This window comes from Oryzias latipes, chromosome 15, assembly GCF_053564925.1.
Source record: "Oryzias latipes strain Hd-rR chromosome 15, Olatipes_Hd-rR_3.1".
NCBI classification, from domain to species: Eukaryota; Metazoa; Chordata; class Actinopteri; order Beloniformes; family Adrianichthyidae; genus Oryzias; species Oryzias latipes.
The window spans coordinates 19,590,749-19,616,219 of NC_136251.1; the positions used below are offsets into that span (position 1 = coordinate 19,590,749).

General features: G+C 40.5%; 1 protein-coding gene across 2 annotated transcripts in view; it reads left to right on the top strand.

The window, feature by feature from the left end:
* Positions 1–3,533: 3,533 nt before the first annotated feature.
* The window catches only part of grid1a (glutamate receptor, ionotropic, delta 1a), a 269,793-nt gene continuing 247,855 nt past the window's right edge, over positions 3,534–25,471 (top strand). Inside the window, exons 1-3 of one of the 2 annotated variants that reach the window (XM_078932161.1) lie at positions 3,618–4,000; positions 4,088–4,522; positions 5,844–5,999. In XM_078932161.1, coding sequence (XP_078788287.1) covers positions 4,444–4,522; positions 5,844–5,999 — 235 coding nt within the window. In that variant the 5' untranslated portion in view covers positions 3,618–4,000; positions 4,088–4,443. Of the gene's footprint in view, positions 4,523–5,843; positions 6,000–25,471 lie in introns of both variants that reach the window. The other variant, XM_078932162.1, reaches the window with a different exon arrangement.

Consider the following 25,471-nt stretch of genomic DNA (forward strand, 5'->3'; position numbering starts at 1 on the left):
ATTGGTGCATGGGCTTCTGACAACCACATCCAGGGTCATTAAAGGATTGACAAATGCAAAATGTTAGAAAGCGTCTTTTTTTTTTTTTAGCTATCTGATATCAATGCGTAATTATCCTGTAATGCCTGTTGTTATGGAGTGTGCCTGCTGCTGTTATTCTGAAGCACATGTTACTGTCTGTTACTGCAGAAGCTGCTCTGATTGTGTAAATGCATAGGACATTTGATTGCATCCTGCTGTTTCTGTTCCATTATTTCGGTAGACAGCAGTTAGATTGATTACTGATTGTGACTGGTGGCTGTAATTTTGTCTTTAAGAAGTGCGGTGCCAAAAACAAACCTTATTGAAATAAAAATATATTCATAAGACAATAGGCTGAAGTTTCAAAAAGTGCTGAAACTCTGACTGATTTTACAACATCCATTATGATTCCATCTCCAAAATAGAGAGCAGAAAGGCTGCCGTTGGAACGGCAGTGTTAAATAGGCTTCAACTCGTGCACTCAGAAGCAAATGCACTGAATGTACAAATGCTTCCTTCTCTCTTTGGCCGGGTTCCAAGAGGGAGGAGCAAAAATCTGTCTTTCCTTTGCACTCCATTGCTCATATCCATAAAAATCATGACTAAGGTTTGTGTGAAATTCCACCTTCAGTGCTGAGAGCAGGCATGACCTATCCACTTATGTGTCGGTGACTGTTTGAAGGAAATGCGGGACCAAATTAAAGTAACACAAATGGATGTGTGAGGAAGAGACAGCACTTCAAAGAAGACATTTTTAACTTTTGGCACTTTGAGTTAAAGGATGTTAACAACTACAAAGATGTGAATAATAAAACTAGAAAAATCTAAAATAGTTGGCTAGATTAATTGAAGATATTGGTCAATTGAAATATAGTGTTATTGGTGTACAGGACCCTCCTCTGCTCAATATAAAACACAGCACTACTCCTTTGAATGCCTTTTTTATATGCAGGATATAAATAATTGAGGAGATACATTAGTTTCCACATGCCTGTATGGCATAATGACTGAAATGATAGCAATAAATGTATCTGGCAGCATTCTTACTAAGTGGAATTTTGACGCCTCACCTCCACACCAGAAGCAAAACACTCACTTTATATGATAATGTTCGATATGCTGAACTACACACTCACAAGCTCAATATAAGTGAAACTCCGGATTCCTTTTGTCTTTTTTTGTTGTTTTTGTGTTTCATTTGAGAGAAACATAAATATTTATTTGTGTGCTATATATATATATATATATATATATATATATATATATATATATATATATATATATATATATATATATATATATATACAATTTTTATAAAACTGTATCAGACAGTCACAGATTCACAGTTTTTGCAAGTTGACCTATTTGAAAATAAAAAAGAGGTCTGTGTGTTATCATGAATACACTTTACCTGTGATACACAGAATGTAAAAAAAAAAAAAGAATCCAAGAAACAAAACTGTAAATTATTTTTTTATTAAAGAGAAGAAATTAATTATTTGGTGAATGACAGAAATTCACTTCCATAGTTTGTAATGTAACACTGGATGGTGAAGACCAAGGTCAAACACTTCTCCAGGTCTGCTCACCTTCTGTTTTGGCCCATTCTTTCATGCAGATCTTTTCAGGAGCTTTGATGTTTTGGGGCTGTTGCTCAGCAACATGGATTTTCAACTCCCTCCACAGATTCTCAATTCCAGGGCTGGCCAACCCTGGTCCCCAAGAGCCCCAACCCTGCCTGTATTCCAGCTCTCCCTGCCCAGCTTGCTGCTGATTAGCTGACTCAAGTGATTCCACATCCTGATTGACCGAACACACCTGATTTAGGTATCAAGCAGCCCAGGGAGAGCAGGAAAACAGGCAGGGTTGTGGCTATTGAGGGCCAGGGTGGACTAGCATCTGCTCCTTTTGATTGAGGTCCAAAGACTGGCTAGGCCATTACTAAACCTTGAAATGCATTTCACATAGCTAACCTTTGGTTTTCAGGACAATGTGTATGGAATCATTGTCATACTACAAGATCCAGCTACGTTTTACTCTCAAAGCTCTCACTGATGGAAATAAGTTTTTGCCCAAAATCTCTCCAACTTCTCACCTAATTCAACTATTCCTTAAAATGGATCAGTCGTCCGGTCCCCTTTACACCAATGAGTTCCAATTTGGTCATCTCTAACCACACAAAATTCTTCCAGTCCTCTAAGAGTTAATCCCTTCTCACCATCTTCTTACCAAGCTGCTAGATTGCCCCATACAAGGCTTGTTGTGGTGTCCTTAGACAGCAGTTTGGTCTTAGCCATGCGGAGAGGTTTCAGGCTGACTCCATAAGGGTGTGGACATGTGCAAAATACTAATTTTCTACATTTTTATACAAATAAACATCCAACATGTTTCCATGGTCTATACTTGTATGTTCTGTCTCAACGTTAATGTGTGGATAAACATCACAGATCTTGCTTATCTTTAAGAAAAGGTAATTAACTAAACTAAATATGTGTGATTACATTTGCATTGCAGAAGATCATGAAAAAAGAATGCACAAATCACTTGTTTTTTTAGGCAAAAAAACACATTTTATTTGAGTCAAATTACAGCAGCATTTAGTCCCAGAAAATAGTTCTTTTATTTTTATTTTTACCATGGTTGGTTAATTATGTATACTGTTTTTATGCCCCTCAGTGAAACACTCCAAATCTCAGGGTTACATGCAGTTTGAAGCCAGAAGAAATGAGTCTTGATTGATCTGTTGCTGAATGAGCTAAGACTAAAGAGTATTCAATTATTCCCATATTATATTCGGATTATTGATTTAAAAGTGGTAAAAGTGATATTTGCTTTAAATTTCAAAAAAACTACATTTCAGTTCTGTTGTCAAAAAATGTATATTAATATAAAAAAAGCTTTTTGTGAGGGTTTTAAACTATTGTTCCCCCTTTGTCCAGCAGGGGCAATATGCGACTTATCAAAAAAGAAAAAAACTTTCAGACTTATAGTTTGCATATTTTATACAAAAATAAAAAGCACAAAGTGGACCACGTGATGCTTTGCAGTCCATTTTCGTCCTATTAAGTCTGCATCCATGTTTCTCCGTTGATGTCTCATGTCTGACTTTGAAGGAGCTGTCCACAGCAGGTGGTGCTGAAAGTTTCTGCTATGTGCCGTGAAAGACTTAACCGAACAATTAAGAGACATTTCCGCTTTTTTAGTCACGAGAAATATCCTTTAATTGTAAGATTATGCCTAACATGCAAATCTGTGGGTCTGCGGCACTTGTTTTGCCATCAGGTTCACGTTGTCCTTTGCTCTTTTGTGGGGTGGAACCGCCACGACAAATGCATGAACGAATGAACCCCCTGTTTGAACACATCATTAAGGTCACAATAATGACATTCAGAAAGGGATATTTTTTATAGCAAAACCCTAACAAGCTACGCACAATTTCGCTTCAAAAAATTTCACAGATTCTTTTTTTTTTGGTTTGGTGTTATCTTTGGTTCAGTCAAGGAGCTTCTGACAGGTCTGCGCTTCATCCATTCCATCCGCTCTCTCCGAGCATCGCGCTGCGTAAATCCCGCTTTGTGCCACATCGGCTGCGCTCCGTCGCCGCTGGAGTGCGGCAGGAGCGAGTCCTTCTTCGGCGCTTTCTCTCAAACCCTCCAACTTCTCCAAAAAGTCCACAACGTTATCGACTTTTTCACCTTCCTTAGTCAAACCTGTTTTGATTGCAGTCTTTGGCGCACAGTTTGCCCCAGCGTTTTTCTTTGTTTTCTAATCTCTTTTTGCTCCGCGTTCTGCCCGCTCCAAGTTGCTCGTTAGTATCCGCTCTCCGTGCGCCTTTCCGCCGCAAGTCCGAATCATTTCTACCTGGCTTGTCGGGACAGCAGCTGAGTCGTGAAGTCTCTGCAGTCACGTGACGGAGAAAGGACTGAAGAGATTTCAACTCCCCCTTCGCCACCCCCCCCCCCCCCCCGCATCTCTTCGTGTGAGCGTTTTCCCGTGTGCAGTTAGAGGGGTGTCCCACCTCCGCGTATTTTTTTCCCAATTTATTTTTTTATTTCTTTTTCCGCAGCTTGCCATGCTTCAGACTCCGGAGCGCGGGGAGAGAAGCGAGTGAGAGGGAGGTGCGCCGGGCTCTCTCCGGGTTACCTGTCTTTTCAGTCTCAGTCCGGGTCCCCTTCGGGTCCTCCAAGTCCTTCCCAAGCTCCCCTTTCAGAGGTCGGATTGCGCGGTCCTGAGTTCCCGCCGGGGTTTACCTGATCCTTATCCGCTGGAAGAAGGACCGTCAACTGTTACTCTCTGGGCTTTCATTTTTTTTATCCCCCCCTTTTTTATCGTTTTTTTTTCTTTTTCTTTCTTGGAGATCCCTCTGGACAGCGTAGTACAGCCGAGCAGGGCTTGGATGAGCCGTCTCCCTGCAATCCAGAGATGGAGCCGCTGTTGATCTGCCTTTCCTTGTGGATTTTGCAATGCAATTCGGCCAAAGCGGATTCAATCATACATATCGGTAAGCTTAAACAGCACGGTGGTACCCATGATGTTGAAGGCGAAATGGAGGGGGTTTAAAGCTGCTCACGCAGTCCTGATCACCGCATTTCTGCCAAAAGGCGTGATAAATAGTCGCTTCCAGAAAACCCTAACACACACACACATGGAGTCTCAAACGAGTTGAAAAGTTGGCGCTTTGCAGTTTCCCCCGACTTTTACAAAGACATCAGTTTTATTTTTGGAAACCATCACCATTCGTTTATCCGGTGTTCTGCAGTCATTTCTTTCACTTTTCGTGGAAAGCTGTCTGCATCCGCATCAAATAATCAACACCGACGAGATCCTCCTTCAACGGAACGGCCTGTTTCATTGAAGCGTGTTAGAATAATAAGGAGGGGGGTATATATGTCCAACAGCTAAATTAACTGAGACTTGTTTTGCACGTCGAGCTCGCCTCCTGCGCTTCAAGTTTCAGCGGAACGTGACTGCATTGTCAATAATAAGACAGAGGGGAGTTTGCTTTAAAAAATGCAAACGGAATAGAGGCTCTTTGTAGTCAAACTTCAAACCAGAGATGCAGAGATCTTTTTTTAGGGGGGGGAGGGGCTTTCAACTCATGATGCTCAAACAGATCTGAACCTTGAGCATCGTTTAGATATTATTTTTAGGGTGGTGGCGCTTTTAATAGGGGGTGATATTTTATTTAAAATAACAAGAATTATAAAAAAATATTCCCTTTGAGCAACATTTTGTCTGGTTGCTCCTCTGCTGCTGCTCTCAGTTTATACTGCAACAGTCTGGCACGCAGCAGGTGCTCAGTCACTGGCTTAATACAGCGGCGGGACTTCATCCAAATGATATTGGCTGATGCTTCTCAAAACGTTAGGCTGCGCCAATTATATTCTTTTGCTCCCTCAAAGCCCTTTACTGTGATACATGTGGTCTCCTGATAGCAGCTGATGCCATTTGTATAAATGTGCGTTTCGGGGGGTGGGGGTGAGGGGGGCAATACGCCTCCTGCATGAGTCACATAATGCTGAGCACACAGGGTGCAACTAATAAATAGGAGAGGCGTTTAATTTCTTAGTTTGATTGTTGACAGGCCACCATTTGCACCCAGATGATCATTTGGAGAGCATTCCGCTGTCCATGGTGCTGAAATAGCGCAACTGGAGTTTCAAAACGCACACGAGTGTTTAACATACATGCTTGACTGTTAAAAATGGATGTGAACAATAATGGTTTTTCCTTTAGACCTGATACTTTTTCTGTATCCAGCTTCATCGTGCATCCACCTATCTGAGTGCTTCCTCCAGATAACTTCTGCTTTCCCTCAACAGGTGCCATATTCGAGGAAAACGCTGTGAAAGACGACGAGATCTTTCAGCTTGCCATCTCAGACCTGAGTCTGAGCGACGACATCCTGCATAGCGAGAAGATCACGCACTCTGTGAAACTTATCGAGCCCAACAACCCCTTTCAGGCTGTGCAGGAAGGTAAGCTGTCCCCCAACTCCTACACCCCCGCAGTGGTGTTTTTTTTTTCTTTCTTTTTTTTTCTTTTGGCTGGATCTCCTCTGAGTGCCGGGAGCATATCTGTACTCAGTCGTCTCGTGTGACAGTCAGGCGGGAGGTGTGATGTTTGCTTGTCAATGTCCTGACTGCTCTGGTTTTTGTCGGGCTGGGATGAACATGGAAATGCGGTGGGCGAGATGATGAGTCACATGGGCTGTGATGCGTTGGTGCACAGGCGTCCGTGCGTTTGTGATGCCACCTGCAAGAGCGTTGCTGTAGTCACAGAAAACAAATAATAATAAAAAGGTGTCTTCTGAACTGGAAAAGCTAGGTGGAAGCATCGAGTTAGAGCTGGGTATCTGAAAGAAAATATAAGGAGCGAGACTCTTTGAAGATGATCAAAATGTAGAGAAACATCTCAGATCACCTTTTAGCTGATACAATTTAAATCATGTGAAGTACAAGTTTTCACACAATAAATTAGTCTTATTTCACACATGTAGAAGGTAAAAAATGTCATTGAAACTATTTAAATTTACTTGTGTTTATGCACTAACTTGCAAGATCTGTACTTTGCCCCTTTTGCAGAAAGGTTGCAGTGACTCATTGATATTCAAAGCATCCATAGAAAGCAGAGAAAGAAGTTAATATAGCTCCCCCTTTTGCAATAATTATCCATGTCATTTATAGCTGCACTCCTTAATGTCACGCACACATCCATTGGTCTAATTCCCTTTTTATAAAGTAAAACTTCACCTTCCCCTCTCCAAATAAAACAACAAAAAGAGCTGTCCTCAGATTTAATAGCTATAGCTGTTGCAACAGACATAAGATGGAAAAAAGAAATGAAGCGACATGAATAATGTAGCGCTTTCTTAGCTTGCTCTGACCTACAGAAGATTTGTTCGACTCATGGAGCCCAGAGTGTGTGGATAGAAGACGCAACACAGGGATAAAGCAATCAATTGACTGTATTTAAAAAAAGAAAACAACAAAACAATAATTTGAGACAGTGGAGAAAGGAGTGTCCAGGGATCCACAAGGATATTTTTCAGTCTTTGGTGTTCAAAGTTCCTTTTTCCTTTGGGTATGGCGTCTTTTGCGAAGTTCCTTTTTCCTAGGTTCGTAAATCAAGTTTTTCATTGAGAGTTCGTGGGTAGCTCGCCATGCACCATTCCTATATGGTGCAGATCAAAAAGTTCTTCCCATAAGGATAGAAGTGGGGGTGGAAAAAAAAAACCTGACCGAAGAGTAGTTAGTTCAAGGTGTGGTTGTTCGAAGAACTAGTCCAGTAAGATGTTACAGAGTTTTGTTTCAAGTTTAGATAGCCGACAGCTGTAGGAGATGCAGCCAGCAACAGCAGATCAGCAACAGCCAGAGCATGGATGACAGGAAGTGGCTATGTGACCCGGATGTTAATATAGGGAACTGGCCCCACCAAAATAAGAGCGCTCAGGTGTTTCTAATCTGGTAATGCAAGTGGGGCACTGATCCGGGTTACACGCTCCCCCCCTTGTTCACATGTACGTCCCTGTACATGGTTTGTCTTGTGAAATTTCCCCGTCGTCCTGAAGGGCGAATAAAAATGCAGAGCTCAAACCTTGCAGAAGTGTTTGGATGCTTTTCAGAAGTGGTTTCCCAGGATGTGCATATTGAAGGCGATCTGGTTGGGTTCTGGTCCGTAGTGTCCGCCTGAGAGTTGGCTGTTCAGGACTGAGAGGTTCGGACACAGATGGTGAGGGGGGTTCGGCATGGGGTTCGAGTTGAGGTATGGGATCCACAGTCTGTGTAATGGCATCTGGTATCCCAACAGGGTCAATTGGTTCTGATTGAGGCTCTGGTTTCATAATTTCCACAGCCAGTGGTTCTTCTTTGGGTTCTGTCACTTCCTCTTCTGTGTTGGTCGGTACAATTGATTCAGGTGACAGTGCGGCAACAGCAGGTATTGAGACAGCGGGTGACTCGACAGCTTTTAAGTTTTCAGCAGGTAAGGTTGTTTCTGGTGGCTCAACCCCGACATCTGGTTGCTGGATGGCAGGTGTGTCTAGAGTTGTGGAGCTTACTGGTTCAGATGAGACTTGAATGTACACATCATCGTCCGGAAGGTCTTCCTCGATGGTAGGTGTAGGTGCAGATACAGAGGGTGTTCTGGTACGCTGCTTGGGGAGTTTCTCTTGAGGTGAGGGTAGGAATCCACAAGGCAGTAATAGATCCCTGTGTAAGGTACGAAGGGGTTTGGGCTGGTTTTCCGGTCGGACTGTGTAAACAGGGAGGTTTTCTGCTCTCCTTACAACGATGTATACCGTTGACTCCCACTTGTCAGCCAATTTGTGTTTACCCCTCTGGCGCACATTTCTGACGAGGACCCTCTCTCCGATGTCCAGATCTGCAGTCACAACATGTTGGTCAAAGCGGGTTTTGTTGCGTTGCATGATTTTAGCTGCGTTCTCAATTGCTAATCGTTGATTTTCATCCAGGTGTGATCTCAGCTCCTGGACATACTCCCTGTAGGAGGGTGATCGGGCCTCCTTCAGGGGCAAGCCAAAAGCCAAGTCCACAGGCAACCGAGGTTGACGGCCAAACATCAGTTCGTAGGGAGAGAATCCTGTAACGTCATTTTTGGTACAATTGTATGCATGGACAAGGGGCTTAACAAATTCTTTCCAGTGTTGTTTCTCTTGTGCGGACAAGGTTCCGAGCATGTCTAACAGTGTCCGGTTGAACCTTTCCACTGGGTTGCCTCTTGGGTGATAGGGCGTTGTTCTTACTTTATGAATTCCTGCCACTGCGCAGAGTTCACGGATGGTTCGGCTTTCAAAATCCGTGCCTTGGTAACTGTGAAGCTTCTCCGGGATGCCGTAGTGAACAAAGAAGTTGTCCCACAGACACTTGGCAACAGTACGGGCCTTCTGGTTAGGAGTGGGCACGGCGACAGCATACTTTGTAAAATGGTCTGTAATGACAAGGATGTCCTTCGTCTTTCCATCCGGTTCAAGAGAGAGGAAATCCATGCAGACCAGTTCCAGTGGATGAGTTGTTTTGATGTTCACTAGGGGTGCAGCTCGTTCCATAAGCGACTTGCGCTTGACACATCTTTCACAGGTTTTTATCTTATTTACAACAGCTGCTGTCATCCGGGGCCAGTAAAAACGGGAACGGACTAGGTCTAGCGTCCTTTCAATCCCGAGATGGCCCATCTTGTCATGAAGATGGTATAACACCACAGCTCTGAACTCCTCCGGTAGCACCAGCTGGTAGGTGATGTCCCCTCTGATCTGTCGTCTTCTTACGAGAAGGGTGTTAAGGAGCTCCATTTTGTTTACTTCCCTTAGAAGGAAGGGCAGGTCAGGGAGTTGGTCTTTCACAGCTGGTGGTGGCGTGAGTCCGTGTTCAAGCTGGGCAATGACATGCTGGATTGTAGGGTCAGCACGCTGTTTAGCTGCAAGATCAGATGTGGAAATCTGGGGTAGTGCAATGGTCGTGAACTGAACATCATTTGTAAACCCATCGGGCAAACTGTTCGCATTATGGGAAATGGACAACACAAGAGCTTGGTCTGGAGCTGGTAGAGTACTCAAAATTATATGACGGTCACATATGGCTCTGGTGATGGCTTGATCAATGCTAGACTGGTCACTGTTGACATGTTGGGTGAACCTCTGAATACGCTCTAGCTCTTTGTTGGAGACAGGATCTTCAGAGGGTTCACCATGTGGTCGACGGGACAGTCCATCAGCATCTGTGTTCTGTTTTCCAGCTCTGTACTCAATTTTAAAATCAAAAGTGGACAAAGCAGACAACCATCTATAACTGGTGGCATCAAGCTTTGCACTTGTGAGCAAGTAAGTGAGGGGATTACTATCTGTAACTACCTTGAACGATGCTCCGTACAGGTAGTCATTGAATTTTTCTGATACTGCCCACTTGAGGGCAAGGAATTCCAACTTGTGAGCTGGGTATCTGGATTCACTTTTGGTGAGGCCTCTACTGGCATAGGCCACCACTCTGTTCTTCCCCTCATGCTCCTGATAAAGGACTGCACCCAGGCCGGTGGAACATGCATCTGTGTGGAGCAGATAGGGCTTTTGGGGGTCCGCAAATGCCAGGACAGGAGCAGAGGTGAGCTTCTGGATGATGGTGTCGAAGGCTTGTTGACACTCTACCGTCCAACGACCCCCAAATGGTTCTTTTGGATTGTGGTATTCTTGTTTCTTGATCAGTGGTTTCTGTTTCTTTTGAGAAGGTGGGTATCCTGCAGTGAGGTCATGCAACGGCTTAACAATAAAGGAATAACCTTTCACGAATCTCCTGTAGTAACCAGCGAAACCAAGGAAAGAACGTAGCTCCTTTAGGGTTTTGGGTACTGGCCAGCTGGTAAGTGCTGAAATTTTTTCTGGGTCTGTTCTTACGCCGTCTTGGGAAACTATATGGCCTAAATATTTGACAGAGGTCTGGAAGAAGATGCATTTATCAATTGAGAGTTTAAGACCATACTCCTTTAGTTTGTTTAAAACTCTCATCAATCTCTCTTCATGTTCTTCGAGGGTTGGAGCAAAAACAATAATATCGTCAATGAAAACAAGTACCTCCCTCAGGTTCAGTTCCCCCATGCACTTTTCCATCAGGCGTTGAAATGTGCTTGGGGCGTTGGTAATACCTTGGGGCATGCGATTGAATTCCCAGAACCCGAGGGGGCACACGAAAGCTGTTTTTTCCTTGTCTTCTTCTTCCATCTCTATCTGGTAATACCCAGACTTTAGATCCAAGACAGTGAACCATTTGGACCCAGAGAGGGCAGTGAATGTGTCCTCCAACTTTGGCAGAGCATATGCATCCTTTATGGTTTGTGAATTTAGTTTTCTGTAGTCGATACAGAGGCGAACACCTCCATCCTTCTTACGCACAACAACAATTGGAGATGCAAATGGTGAGGTGGATTCTCTGATAATTCCGGATCCTAGCAGATCTTGTAAATGGTTTCTGACGCTATCCACATCTTGGGGGTGAATTGGTCTGGGTCTCTGCTTAAACGGCGTTGGATCAGAAAGTTTGATCTTGTGTTTTACCTTTTCAGTTTTTCCAAAGTCGAAATCATGTCTTGAGAAGACTTCAGGGATGCTGTTGAGTTTGTTAATTATTCGTTGTCGCCATTCCGGGCTTATAGGCGAGTCTTTGAAGTTGTATTGTGAAGTTGGTTCTGTTATTGGTCCAGTGCTCTGCTCTTTTGAAATGACATGCTGATAGTTGCTGGCTTCAGCTATTGTGACATCTGCAGGAAGTTGGATGGTATGGCTGGACTCATTGCTTACCACAACAGGCAGGTGACATGGCCGGTGTTGTGGCAAGTTAACGAGACAGCTTTTAACTATGAGCCCACCGGGTAAAGAGCCAGACTGGGGATGCTCAAGGAGAACAGTTTTTTCGCCTTGCAACCCTTTGACCAGATGTCCATCCAGAACTGTGGTTTGACCTGCCTGGATGATGTGTGGCTGCCCTGACATTAGTGTGACAGAGGCAGTCTGGGCTTCTTTACTGTGGTTGAAACGGTGTTGGAGGATCTTGTAGACAGCAATATAACCAGGTGCAGTTGACTGAGATTTGTCTTCTTTCTTTACATGCTTTGAGTAAGCAACATCAAGGGTGTTGGTACCAACAAGGATCTGTTGTGGGGACTGGTTGTGATCTGGTACAACCAATGCCAGTGAGTATACATTAATGGCAGAACCAAAAAGGTCAGGTGGGAAAGTCAAATTTAATTCGATGTACCCCAAGTATGGTACAGCTTGTCCATTTGCTCCTTCAATCTCCAATAGGTCAGTGATAGGATAAATTTCAAGGTCTGAAAGGTAAGTGTTGTAGAATGAGTGAGGGACAGTGGTCACTTGTGATCCAGAATCAAGAAGACAGTTAAACAGTTGTCCATTTATTTCAATCTGACCAGTACTTTTGGCTCCAATAAGACCTCTTGGCAGGTGTGGCATCCTCTTCTTGGGACTTTTGTTGTGAGCAGCTCCTGAGTGTCCCACCACAGGAGCAGAGTTTAGTTTAAATGCTTGTATTTGACATCCCATGCCTCTTGTTTTTGACGTAGGCACTTTTTCTTCTGCTGGACCAGAATTGGATTGGATCGGTTAATGCAGGTGGAGGAGACATGACCATCTTCACCACAGTTGAAGCAGTACCATGGCTTTGGCCTGTTGGCGGGTGGTGTTACAGGATTGCTGGGTTTGTGTTGACGCGTTGTGAGTTGGGAGTCAGATGTGGATTTTCTGGATAGGAGCTGTGACATCTGTTGCTGAAGTTTTTTTACTTGTAGCTTCATCTCCTTCAGCTCTTCATTTGCATGAGTGCTGTGGTCACAGGAACAAGTGCTCTGCGACTGTATGGTGACTCTCTGTTTGGATGTGCCAATATGTTGCTTCATGAGAGACTCTTTGGCAGTCTGTCGGTCTTCTTCCGTTCGAAGTTGGAGCAGCAACTCAGGGAATGGTGGAGGGTTGTCCTTGCGTTGCTCCAGTTGTAGCTTGGTTATTAAAGCATTGTCCCAACAGCCACGACAGAACTGCTTCAGGAGATGTTTGTCCACTTCATTTGCTGAAATTCCACCCTGTCTGACAACAGAGCAGATGGTGTGTTGCAGTCTTTGAAGGTATGAGGAAGACCTTTCACCAGAGTTTTGAAGGGTGTTCAGGAACTGGGCAAATAACTCTTCCCCGTCTTGGACCGTTCCAAAGGCTGAGTCAAGCACACTCAAGAAAACAGAGGGCAATGCGTCTGGGTTCAGACCTTTTACCACATCAGCAGCAGGTGACATCAAGCTCTCTATGATTCTCCGAGTGACACTGAGTGCTGAAAGAGTAGGATCTGCAAGGAGAAGATTTATTTGAGATCGCCAGGATTCATAGTCCACTTCATTACCTGGTTTTGGACTTCTTCCAGAGAAGGAGCGAAGACGCAGCGAAGTGGCTGTGAGGTCTGCGTTTTTGACGACATGCTCAACAATAACCTTCTGGACTGCTGGTGGGTTTAATTGATTTGTTGACAAGGAGATGTGTTGTGATGTTCTACTTTGATGAGGGCGTGGCCCCTGCAGACCAGCATTTAAAGTGGGTAAAGGTGGGGAGGATGCTGGCATTGACCAGGCTGATGCACCATCACCTTCTTCCTCTTCCTCTTCCTCTTCCTCTTCCTCTGTATTGAGTGTGGTTCTGGAGTAGTTTTTGAGAGTTTTACCTGCTGTATCCAGGTGCTGGCCGATCTGGGTCATCACTGTTCTTAGAACATCTTCAAAACTGCAGCCGCTCCGGTCTGCGAGTCTTTTTAATTCGACTAGGTAATCAGGGGGTTGACTGCTGCTGTCCACTGTGGCGGCGCACTCTGAGGCTAACGCGGTCACATGGCACACAAGGTTAGTAGTGGCTGAAGTGTAAGTGTATGGTAGCAATGGTTTTGAGGCAGAAAACGCAGCTGTGTCTGTAAACTCTGCAACCAGGTTTTTATCAAAAGAACTGTTGGGATCGTTAACATAAAATGTGCGATTTAATTTTCCATAACTACGCAACCAATCAAGCACCTCATCATGTGATGCGTTTGTGGTGCCCGAGATTACGACAGAAACAGAAACGTCAACACCAGATTGAGTTATAAAATCCATGGTGTTGGAGAAAAAAAAAAGAGAAAACAGAAAAATTGATATCCACACACTCAGGCTCCTAGCTAGCTCGCCACTTGTAGCGCTTTCTTAGCTTGCTCTGACCTACAGAAGATTTGTTCGACTCATGGAGCCCAGAGTGTGTGGATAGAAGACGCAACACAGGGATAAAGCAATCAATTGACTGTATTTAAAAAAAGAAAACAACAAAACAATAATTTGAGACAGTGGAGAAAGGAGTGTCCAGGGATCCACAAGGATATTTTTCAGTCTTTGGTGTTCAAAGTTCCTTTTTCCTTTGGGTATGGCGTCTTTTGCGAAGTTCCTTTTTCCTAGGTTCGTAAATCAAGTTTTTCATTGAGAGTTCGTGGGTAGCTCGCCATGCACCATTCCTATATGGTGCAGATCAAAAAGTTCTTCCCATAAGGATAGAAGTGGGGGTGGAAAAAAAAAACCTGACCGAAGAGTAGTTAGTTCAAGGTGTGGTTGTTCGAAGAACTAGTCCAGTAAGATGTTACAGAGTTTTGTTTCAAGTTTAGATAGCCGACAGCTGTAGGAGATGCAGCCAGCAACAGCAGATCAGCAACAGCCAGAGCATGGATGACAGGAAGTGGCTATGTGACCCGGATGTTAATATAGGGAACTGGCCCCACCAAAATAAGAGCGCTCAGGTGTTTCTAATCTGGTAATGCAAGTGGGGCACTGATCCGGGTTACAATAAGTTTGACTTCTTTTTCCAAAGCTGTTGCCCCGAGATACAAAAAAGCAGTAATTAAACTGTCTGTCAAATCATTCGCCATTTGTGTTTGTGTGAAGTAACTTAGGACTTCATTGAGCTTTTGTGTAAACGATGGTTATTTGTGATGTTTTACAAAGCAAAAATAGTTCAATTTTAACTTAAAAGTACTTGTTGTTCCTTTTATTTTATCTCAACAGAGCTTGAAACATATTCTGAGTTTGTGCTCTGATTGAATTTCTTGTCATCACCCTTGATTGGATATCCTTTAATGTTTTTAATTACGGTTTACTGCCATTCTCCTGATAATATGACCTGCACAGAAGTGGTGGCATTGAGGTTCTAAAAAGGTTGGGGAACAATATGCGGTCGATTGCATGAGAATCAACGAGTTGACTCAAATTCTTGCTGCAGAAAAAAGGCGAAATGGCAAGTGGTTGGTAACCTGTTAGTTTGCTCTTGTTTGATTAAAAACACTCTGAGTGGCAATGAGGACCTTGCCACAACATACCAGAGAGGTAAAAGCAGGCCTAAAAGTTTTAAATTGAGATTAGAGTTGAGAAGAAGTATTGAGTACTAGCAAGGTAAAGGGGAAAATAAAGAGGACCATGATGCTCAAAGATGAGGTGATGAAGGGAACCCAGCCAATCCACCGAGTCATGTTTGTCCTCATTTGAATTAGCTTGCCCTTGTGCAAAGTGTCACATATATTAATGAGCATGTCACAAAGACACATCCACACAAAAACACTCAACTCCTCAGTCCACCCACGCTCTTACGGCTTTAAGATGACAGCTCAAGGCTGGCTGTACATACAGCCAGACCACACAAGTGGCAGATTTAGTCCTATTTATAGTCTGGAGAGAATGAGAAAGCTGATTTCAACTCCTGGAGGGGCAAAAAAAAAAAAAAACCCCAAAGGACATATATTTTACAAGTATTGACGCCTGTCATAAGAATTATGGTTTCACATGCCATCAGCTCTTGATACATGTTGCAAGGGGAAAAAGGAAAATGTCACAAGAAATCAGTGTAAAGCAATAGCACGGGTAATAAAATGGTTAAAATAGGTACCTTTTAGAATATTCATAACTATATACATTTATAACCTGTGACAAGGTTGAGGACTTGGAATTCAGAGCTTGACTGCAGTGTGCAAAACTAAAACTATATATGTATGTATATATATGTATGTATATATATATATATATTAGGCCTGCACAATATACCGCATATTTATCGTTATCGCAATATCCAGCTCTGCAATAGGCATATCGCAAAAGACGGCGAATATCGCAATAAATCGTAAACCCAAAATGTGTTAAAACAATCTTATGGCAGCTTGACGCTTTTAACGAATCAAATAAATCCCTTTATGCTTTGACCAATCAGATGGACGCCTTCCCATTGTTTACCAATCAGATGGAGGCCTATTATGTTAGATGTTTGTCACCTATGTCAATGAGGGTCATTTGGAGTGTAATTTTAAACTGTTTCTAATGAAATGGGAATGGTGTTTTTGGCATTTTTCTATTTTTTTATATACCGTAAATTATATCGTTATCGCAATATTAATCTCTAATATCGCATATCGCAAGTTTTCCTCATATCGTGCAGCCCTAATATATATATATATATATATATATATATATATATATATATATATATATATATATATATATATATATATATATATATATATATATAGTTCTGTTGTATATATTGTATTTATTTTCCATCAAGTTTATTCTTTTGGGAAAAGAAGTACGGTTGTAGACTTTTGGCTGGGCATTTCATTCAGAGGAAATGTCAGAAAGGACAGAGCAAAGTTGCCACCTTGTTCTCTCATTATGGAAATCCCAGGCTATTATTTCTAGAAGAATCCAGTCTGGCAGGTGGATTTTTTTCTCACTCCCAGCAGACTATCTGAGCATTAAGGGGACAAACATCTTTAACGAGAGAGTGTAATGAGAATGGACAGTGACCATCCTTACATTTAACAGCTGTGTTTGTCGTCGGGTAAACGTAGTAAAATTTGTTTCCAACTGACATTTTTCCACTGTTGGGAAAAGACTGACTATCATCAAAGTCGATGGAATTCATCCTCTGCTGAGATATTGACCGTCTGTACAAAAAATTTATGGAGAGAAGGTCCTTTGTTTTGAGACTTTATGATGTGTAGTAAGGTTAAAAATAGGACAGTCTGGGTGCTTTTTCCAATAAAAGACAGAAAAATGAAAAATGCTGCACAACTCCCCTTTGGACCATTGGGAGCTACACACCAGGCTTTAAATTTACAATCTGTTTTTGTCAATCTCATTTCGTAAAGCCCCAGCATGTTTCCATTATGTTTGCAGGAATGTATACATTAGAGCCAAGCGGGTTGAAAACATAACCATCTGGCTGCAGTGACGGCCTCACTGCACCTCCAGCGTGCAGTAAATTGTAGATTGTTCTGCCCCACTGAGTCTTCTTCACACACCACACCACTAGTGGCGAAGCATTTTCCTTTGAACCCTGTTAAAGTAAAATCAACGGAAATGTAAGTAATCTGTTCCTGTACAACATTAGACCTCCACCACCACAAAAAAAAAAAAAAACGAGAAAAAAAAACACAAAAAAAACTTAAGGAACCTTTTCTATTTTTTTATTTCAGTATGAAATAGAGGAAAAAATGGAAATAATGGTGCCTTTGAAAGTTTTGGCATAAGGAATATACTATTCTTTGTTTATGGTAACTCATTACTCCCATTGCTCTGTATGTGATGTATAGCTGCCCTTTCACTATTATTGTCCCGGTGAAAATAATAATGCAGCATAAATCTTTGTAATGGATTTGTTTGTGTTTTTATGTCTTTCAACCATCTCTACACAGGGTGGATGATCAGGCCATTCCACCAGCCCCTGTTAATTATCCAGCTGTAATTTTAATCTGTCATGAGCTCTTCATGGGGGTGTACAAATGCTGCTGGTATCTTAATCAGCTAAGTGATGTTGCAGCAGAAGTATGCCTTTGATTTAATCCCTTTACAATGTAAGACCCACTCCTCTGCATCCTTTAGGGTTTAGCTGCAGATGCTGCTTGTTTGTTTTTTCAGTAGATTTCCATTCCCAGGAACGGGAATTGATTGGGAATGCAGTCTCACTTTAGGTTTTAATCATTTTTATACAGTTGAAGCACTACAAATTAAAAGTAGGGGATGATCAGGAAAGCATTGTGATTTAGCAGAGAAAAAAAGAATAAAGTTGAAGCTTTATCTTCCAGAATAAAATATATATAGATTATATGGTGCGTTGTCAAAAAATGATCAATTTTTGAACAAGTCATACATACGATGCACTGAACTAAAAGGTACATAACAAGACTAAAGAGTCACAGATACGTCAGCTATTAAGGCTTAACTGCGTTTACAGTAATTCTAGAACTTGTTTGTAACATGCTACACGTTAGCTGCATTAGAAGTGTTGGCATATTCACAATACCTGTTACTCCCAATCTCATTTGCAACATAAAAAAAACAACAAAAAACTGGTACCGTTAAGACAAATGTTACTTTACTACACTAACTCCCAACCTTGTCAGTAACTTCCAAAAAATAAAAAAAACAGTCCTTCTACACTACATAGTAGCTGCATTAGCATATGCACACCAACGCTGCTCTTGCACGTTGCTTGTCATATTCACGTCGGACGGCTCTATTTCAGCAGGGTGAATTCGCTGCTTGACGCTTGTCCAAAGATGCGTTCATAAGCCCCAGACGAGGTTGAGAGGATCTACCACCAAGTGTAATTATCCTGATCGGTACATGGAGTTGTGTATATGTTTATCTCAGTTACAATGAATGGAAGACATCGATGATGTTAAAAGATTGGATTTATTTATTTTGAAAAAGCTCTACAAAAACGTTAGAAATCACGTCTAAATGTCAGGGTTCATGAGACCATTCACAGACTCTCCCAGTATGCAAGGTTCACGCCTGCTGCAGGAGCTTCGTCTGAATAATGGATGTTTTCTGCAGTGTTTCTGTGTCATTGTGGCCCAGTTTGGTGACTTGCTGTCCCTCATTAGTCCGTTCAGAATTTTTAACTTGGACGTATTGCACCCCAACAATCAAATCGCAACGCGACCTGACACCAAAAACAACAATGCAGGACCTCAGATGTACATTGATTTAACACTGAAACTGGATGCCTCTGCCACGTCAATCGCCTTTTCTGTGACCACAGCTTTTGAGCACTATGTCTCAAAATGTGTTCGAAAACAGTAAGCACAACCAAAATTAATTTTTACATGAGGCACTCTGGATTCTAAGGTGCACTTCGTTTTAACACTCTATAAACTTTGACATGATTTGGGGGATAAAAATCACAATTGTTTTGTTTTTTTTGGGGGGGGAGTGGGTGTTTTCATTGCACTTTTCAAGGCAGGTCATTTGTATTAAAATGATGTCATGCAGTAGCATCAGTTACTCTTTTTGGTGATGCTTTTGCCAAGCAATAAACAAGAAGAAAACAACGCTCCAAAACCAAATGTGTATTTTATGCCAGAATTCAGTTTGTGCCTTGTTTTAGTCATATTAGCAAATCTAAAATAAGCTAAAAACGACTGACTTGAAACTGGTATCATTCCTCTCAATTTTTTTACAACTGCAGCCAGTGCATCACACTTTAATGTCCACATCCACACAGCATGTACATGCTCTTGTCCTGACAGCTAATTACGCAAATTGTACCCAAGGTAGCTGCCAGCTAATACCTATTCATGTCACACTGTAATGGAGTGACACATAGTATCATTTCAAGTGACTTGAAAATAAAACCATGTGAATGGCATGCCCTGTCACTCCAGTATATCAGAAAGAAAGTAACAAAATCACACAAAATAATCTCAACATGCATTTATGCCTCTTTTTCCCAACATACAATTTGACAAAATTTCAATTTATCTTTTACTTCTGAACAACTTTTGGGGATTTTTACAGTAGGCAATACGTTCTGTACAGAGAAGTTAGCAGCACTGTGATATTTAATATCTATAGGGACTTTCACCTTGTCGGGTAGGGAGGTGTATAGAGTATCCAAAAATAGTACCCAAGTAAATAATCATTACTTTTAAAATAAATAATATTACTCACACAGAAGTAAAAGCCTTCCAAATAATTGTTCAAGTAAGAGTAAAAAAAATACACCTGTTGACAAAAAAATCTATATGTGGCTGACGGTTTAAAAAATGTGTTTGCAAATGCAGAAACAAATATTTGAATTAAATGAATTCAAAGGAACTTTGTCTCATTCAGTCTTTTTTCCAATATTGAAAACATGGTTAACTGATATATACAGTGATATAACTTTTGTTTTGCATTATTGTAACAGCACTTCTGCTTTACAAACACTATAGACATCCGTTTACATCCCAACAATGTCAACTACATTGTTGACCAAGCACGGTATGGTCAAATCAGAATTATTTTGCAGTGGCTGATGTTACCCTTTAAGGGCCACTAGTCAATATTTCACTAATTTTATAGTTTATTGTATGTTATGAAAAATACTTGAGTGAAAATAAAAGAGAAAAATAACTCTGACAAGTCTTTTTTTACCGAAAGTTTCTCAAAGAAAATTGAAGGAGAAAATGTAACTAATTACCTATATATATATGTAGATAGTCACTTGCAGTTCTCAGAGTGTAACAGAATGCCTGTGCTTTACTCCCTTTTTGTTTACTGTATGTTTCAACTGCATTCTGGACAAGAGTTTGCCTGCCTAACCAAAGTGGACGATCTCAGAAAATAAACTCTGGCCTGAACCAAACCCATGTGTAAAAATACCTTACACTCTTTTTTTCCAGGATAGAGATGTTGTAGTGATTTACTTTCCTTTTGGTTTTTAGTTTTTTTTTATAGATAATTTACCTGTTATATATATTTATAGATATTGGCTTTATTTATTCTGACAGGTTTTCATCACTGACAATTGTTTAGACCTACATAGTTTTTCTTCCAAAACTTCAAAATTTGATAAATGTGTATTTGTATCTTTTGCCTATTGCTTTGTTTAGCTCAAGCAAAAGTGATAAAACCAAGCACTGTGATGTTTTCATTTTGAACTCAAAGATTGTTTTCTGAGGTTTTAGTGTAAATGAGAAAATAATCACCAAACATAAACAGAAACAACAAAAAAAGTCTAACATAGCTGCCTGACATTTAGAACAATAGCTGGGTTCCACCTCCATCACTTCCAATAATGAAATTGCTTTTTCATCACATTTTCATCCTCACTTTACATAATGTTTTTCTGTGTCTTTGTGGGTTTCCTCTGGGTATCTTAGTTTACTCCTACAGTCCTAAACATTAAATGACAGATAGTACTCCCTCTTTTGTCCTATGAGGTGTAGGGCAGAGCCTGGTACTCTATGGCCTTGTTTCCACTGAGCGGTCGGTTACGGTCCGGTATTTTGAGTGTTTCCATTGTAAAATGGCCCCATTAAACAGTACCGACCTGTACCTCTTGGCGGTCCCCATCAGTTGTAGGTTCATTGAAAAAGTGTAACGGAACGGTTGGGGCAGAGCCGCTGTAGCTACCTGTTGATTGGCAGAAAGTGATGACGACATTAAAAAGCACAAACACATGTGACTATTTTCTCAAGTTTTTTCATCTTTACGGCGCAATCTTCTTTTGAACAACATTAAATTCCTGTTGTACACGATGTAAAGCAATCCCAGAAGTAAAGCAATAAAAAGACGAGCTGCTGGATGACCTCCATTGTTGTGGCTTTTGTAGTCGCACTACAATGACACGATGACATGCTTGCGGTCTACACCATTCATGTGCCATGAAAACAAACCTGCTCAGTGGAAGTGAAGCTTAACTGAGTGGAAACGCTTGCTAGAATTAGCTGGAGCGTAGTGTACCACTCCTTACCATACCGTACTGTACCGCTCAGTGCAAACAAGGCTTAAAGGTACAAAAAAGTCTATTCATAAATGAAACCATCCAGAAATTTAGTACAACAGGTCACCATTACATTGAATGTTGGGCAGGTTTTCTATTTTTCATTTGAATATTTGCCTTTATTCATCTCTTGTGCCTCTTTATCTGCTTTTTACAGTTTAGATTTAAAGACAAGACTGACATGACTGAGTTCTGCAGACGTTTCAATGTCTGCTGACTGATGCTTCTATAACTCTTTGTCCTGTCGATTAAATGTGCCTCCATGCAAAGTAAAGAGTTTCTATAGACTACAAAGACATCTGCAGATTTACAAAAAGCTTTGTTTATTTAAATAGATAATTCATGTTTTCATGGTTTGTGCCTAATTTCTAAGTAAACAATGCTACAGCTCAAAGTTTAAATGGCTAATACATTTTATTACATTTTTAATACATTTTTCAAAAGCTTTTATTAACTAAGTTTACTAAAACAGCATATTAATTCATTACAGAAGCAAAAGGGTGACCCTGGTGCTGAAGTAGAGAAGGCAACTTTCGAAGGATGCAGGTTCAGTTTCTTTAAAAGTATTTTCACTTCTTTATTTCGCTACTGCAGTGGCAAATTTTGCAATTCTGGAAGGTTTTCCTTGGCTTCAGGACTAAAAATAGAACTACATAAAATGTCTCACCATATAACAGATGGAAAATGCAAAGTAATAGGTTTTTATTTACTGCTCATGGCATTGTGTCCCTCCTAAAAGCTTGGACTCTGTTCCTGTTTAGGAATTAGAGTAAACATCTGTGTTCATTGATGGATAGATTTGTTTTTTTTAAATGTTAGACATACATAAGTGAAAGACTGTTAGATGGGATAGTTTCAGGCTAAAATTAGCCTGAGTGATGCCATTTTTATTGTGTTGTATTGCACTTTTTTACGGAGCCCATGTCCTGACATTAAGATATTAAAATATATCTTGTTCCCACAGATTAATATCTCGTTCGCACGAAATACTATTCTGTTCCCTCAAGAGACTATTGCGTTCCGTACTTTTTGTCATTTTAGACTATAAAAGATACGCTTTTAGTAGAAGGAAAAGGGGGAATTCATTTTTGATTTACTTAATATGCATAAATTCAAATCGTTATATATTTTTTTCTAAATGTGCCAATATTTAACTGGCTCCATCCTTTTCAATTGCAGTGCAGTTTTTTGTGCTGCTATCTGCTCTCTTGTTTCTAAATTTAGAGTTGACAACTCCGAAAATTTGTTTTTTATGGTGACTTCTCCCATATAGGTCATTTTGTGCAGGTGTTGCTCAAATAGAAGCATAATAAACATGCTTTTGAAACTTTCTAGTGTTTTTGAGGATGTACCAAGACGTTTTTATTTTAAAAGTAGCTCTTTCAGAAAGGTTTCTGATTCAAATTGACCACCCCATTTTCTCTTATCTTTAACTGCTTTTTTTCTGAATTGGATTGTGGACTGAGGAAATGGCTATTTGAAAACAATTTGCTATCTTTTTATAGCTTTCTCTCGGCAGCCATTGGGGCATCTGCTTAGTGGAAGCGGGGTGATGATGATGGGAGAGGGTCAGAAAACTTTCTGAACTTCAGAATTTTGCATCAATTTTGTAGATCGACTTTGGTCCCAAAACTAAAGTGCTTTCTTGCCCTGTTCAGCTTGTTGTTGTGTGATAGCGAACTGCAGAGCATTCATTCATGGAAAGTTCTAAATTTCATCTTATTTCTTGAAGACAGGCTCATAAAAACAGAATTAAAATAGGGCTGCACGATATGAGGAAAACTAGCAATTTGCAAAATTAATGATCAATATTGCGATGACGATGACATAGGAGGCAAACATCTAGCATTAAAAGAGCTCCATCCGATTGGTCAAGAACGTGAAGGCGTTCATCTGATTGGTCAAATGCATAAATGGATTTATTTGATTTGTTAAATACTTAAAGCTGTCATAAAATTATTTCAGCACATTTAATGGAACAATTTATTGCAATTTTCACCGTCTTTTGTGATATGGGTGGTAAACAGCTTGATATTGCAACAACGATAAATTTGCGATTTGTTGTGGCCTAACCTAAACCATAATGACTTGGTAAATAATAGCATTAACGTGCCAAAGATCTAATGACACTCTGAATCTCTGAGACGGCCACAATTGATGATGCATTTCAAGACAGAACCCAAAAAACAAAGACTTATGTTTTTGGCGTAAAATCAAAATCCTCAATAACTCACCAACAAAAGCAACAAAACTTATATTTGAAAAAAATAAAATGTGAAAAACTTGAAATAGGGGTAAAATAAAATAGAAGAATTTACTAAGACAAACTGAAAACTGAACTCTTAATCATAAGAACGTAAATTATGAAGCTAAAGCTCTGGTGTTGAAGGGTTAAACAGAAACCAGCTGTGGATAGTAGAAAACTGAACATTGGTTTGACTGTTTCTGGTGGGGGAAAAACACTTAAAACCGACTTAGAGCAAAGAGACACAACTAAATGTAACCTTCAAATGTAGAATTTGGATCCAGAAACATAGTGCAAAGATAAATCGACCTTCACAATTAATAACACGTTTTCTTGCATTGATTCTAGTTTTTCATAAAACATTATCCAGATATGTTTCTGTCACAAAATTCCTATACAATTTTAGATTCTACAATATTTTGTCATGAACAAAAATATTACAACACTTATTGTTGACATTTTTTGTTAATATTTTTCAGACAGTAGTGATGTACCAAACTTTAAAGAGAGAAAAAAACACAGATATAAAAACACATTTGTTTTCCTGAATTAATAACAAATTACCTTGATAACAAATGAACAAATTCAAGTTTTTTTCAAGCTCAATCAAATACAGTTTACAAATCCTCAGAGGTAGCAGCAAGAGTGAATACTGCACAGTGCTTTTTAAGACTTTCCCATAAAAATCAAAGTTTTACTTCTTCAGATTTACTGACTTAAATTTTCACGATGCTTTCTTTTTTTCTGGAATAACTTTGCACAACAGGTCTTACTTATGCTTTTGGTTTGGTCATCTCATAGCAGTCTCGATGCCCTCGTTCTTTGTGCTGGCTGCTTTGCTAAAACTCATTTCACCCTCTGTATTGTGTTACACAGGTCATTGCTGAATCACATTTCACTGGTCAGTGTAGTTCTAATAATCTAGTGCTGTGTCTCTTGCACTGAAGCCATTCGTAACAAATAGAGTCAATGGCACAGCAGAGGCCGAATAAGGCTTATCTCCTATAAACTAAAATAAATATCTGTATTCCAGAAAGTGTTTTTAGGTCATCCAGCAGTGTCTTTGCTACTGAGAAGCACTTGACTTGCAGGGTTGGAGCAGGAAGCAGGAAGTTACCGAAAGGTTGAGGCTAAAATGTTGGTTTTCAGGTTTGCAGCTGTCAGTATGCTTCTCCTGCAGAGTGTCACACAGCCTCGACATCTGCTACAGATGTCTCAGTTTGTTATTCTCAGATGCGGAATAGGCTGAAAGACACAGAAGTGAAGCAAAAAACACATCCATGCTCACTTCGACTAGGAAACAGTTAAGTAAAAAATAACTTAATGCTTCACGCTAAATCTGTGACAGTTTCTTTTAAATGTCTGCACAAAGTATTCCCAAAACAGACAAAAAGGAGAAAAAAAAATGAAGCTTTGTTAGAAGGGAGTTGAAATCATCATTTGATCTGCATCACAAGGAATCATTTGTGGTGTATTCAATTTTAACCTGTGTGGGGAATTTAATGATCTTTTAATGTGAGTTAACAGGGAGGGAAATGTGGCAGAAGCTTTTTATCCATCCATCCATACCAGCGTCCCTTACAGGATACTAAATGAGGGCGACACCACTGCACCCTCGATAGGATTCTGCTTCATCAAAGGTTTGCTAAAGTCAAACCAGAGAAAATGTTAAAAACGACCACGTGAAATTATTTAGCTTTTGTACCAGGAGGAATAAAATGACTTTAATTAAATGTAGAAGCAGTTTTATTAGGTCTTTATTTTGTTTTGAATTTATCACAGCCCCCATGTCACCTCACTGGCAGACAGCTAAAAGCCAACTTCAAAGTGTTTTAGGATGCTCTGAGTAGGTGATTTTGTGTAAATATTTG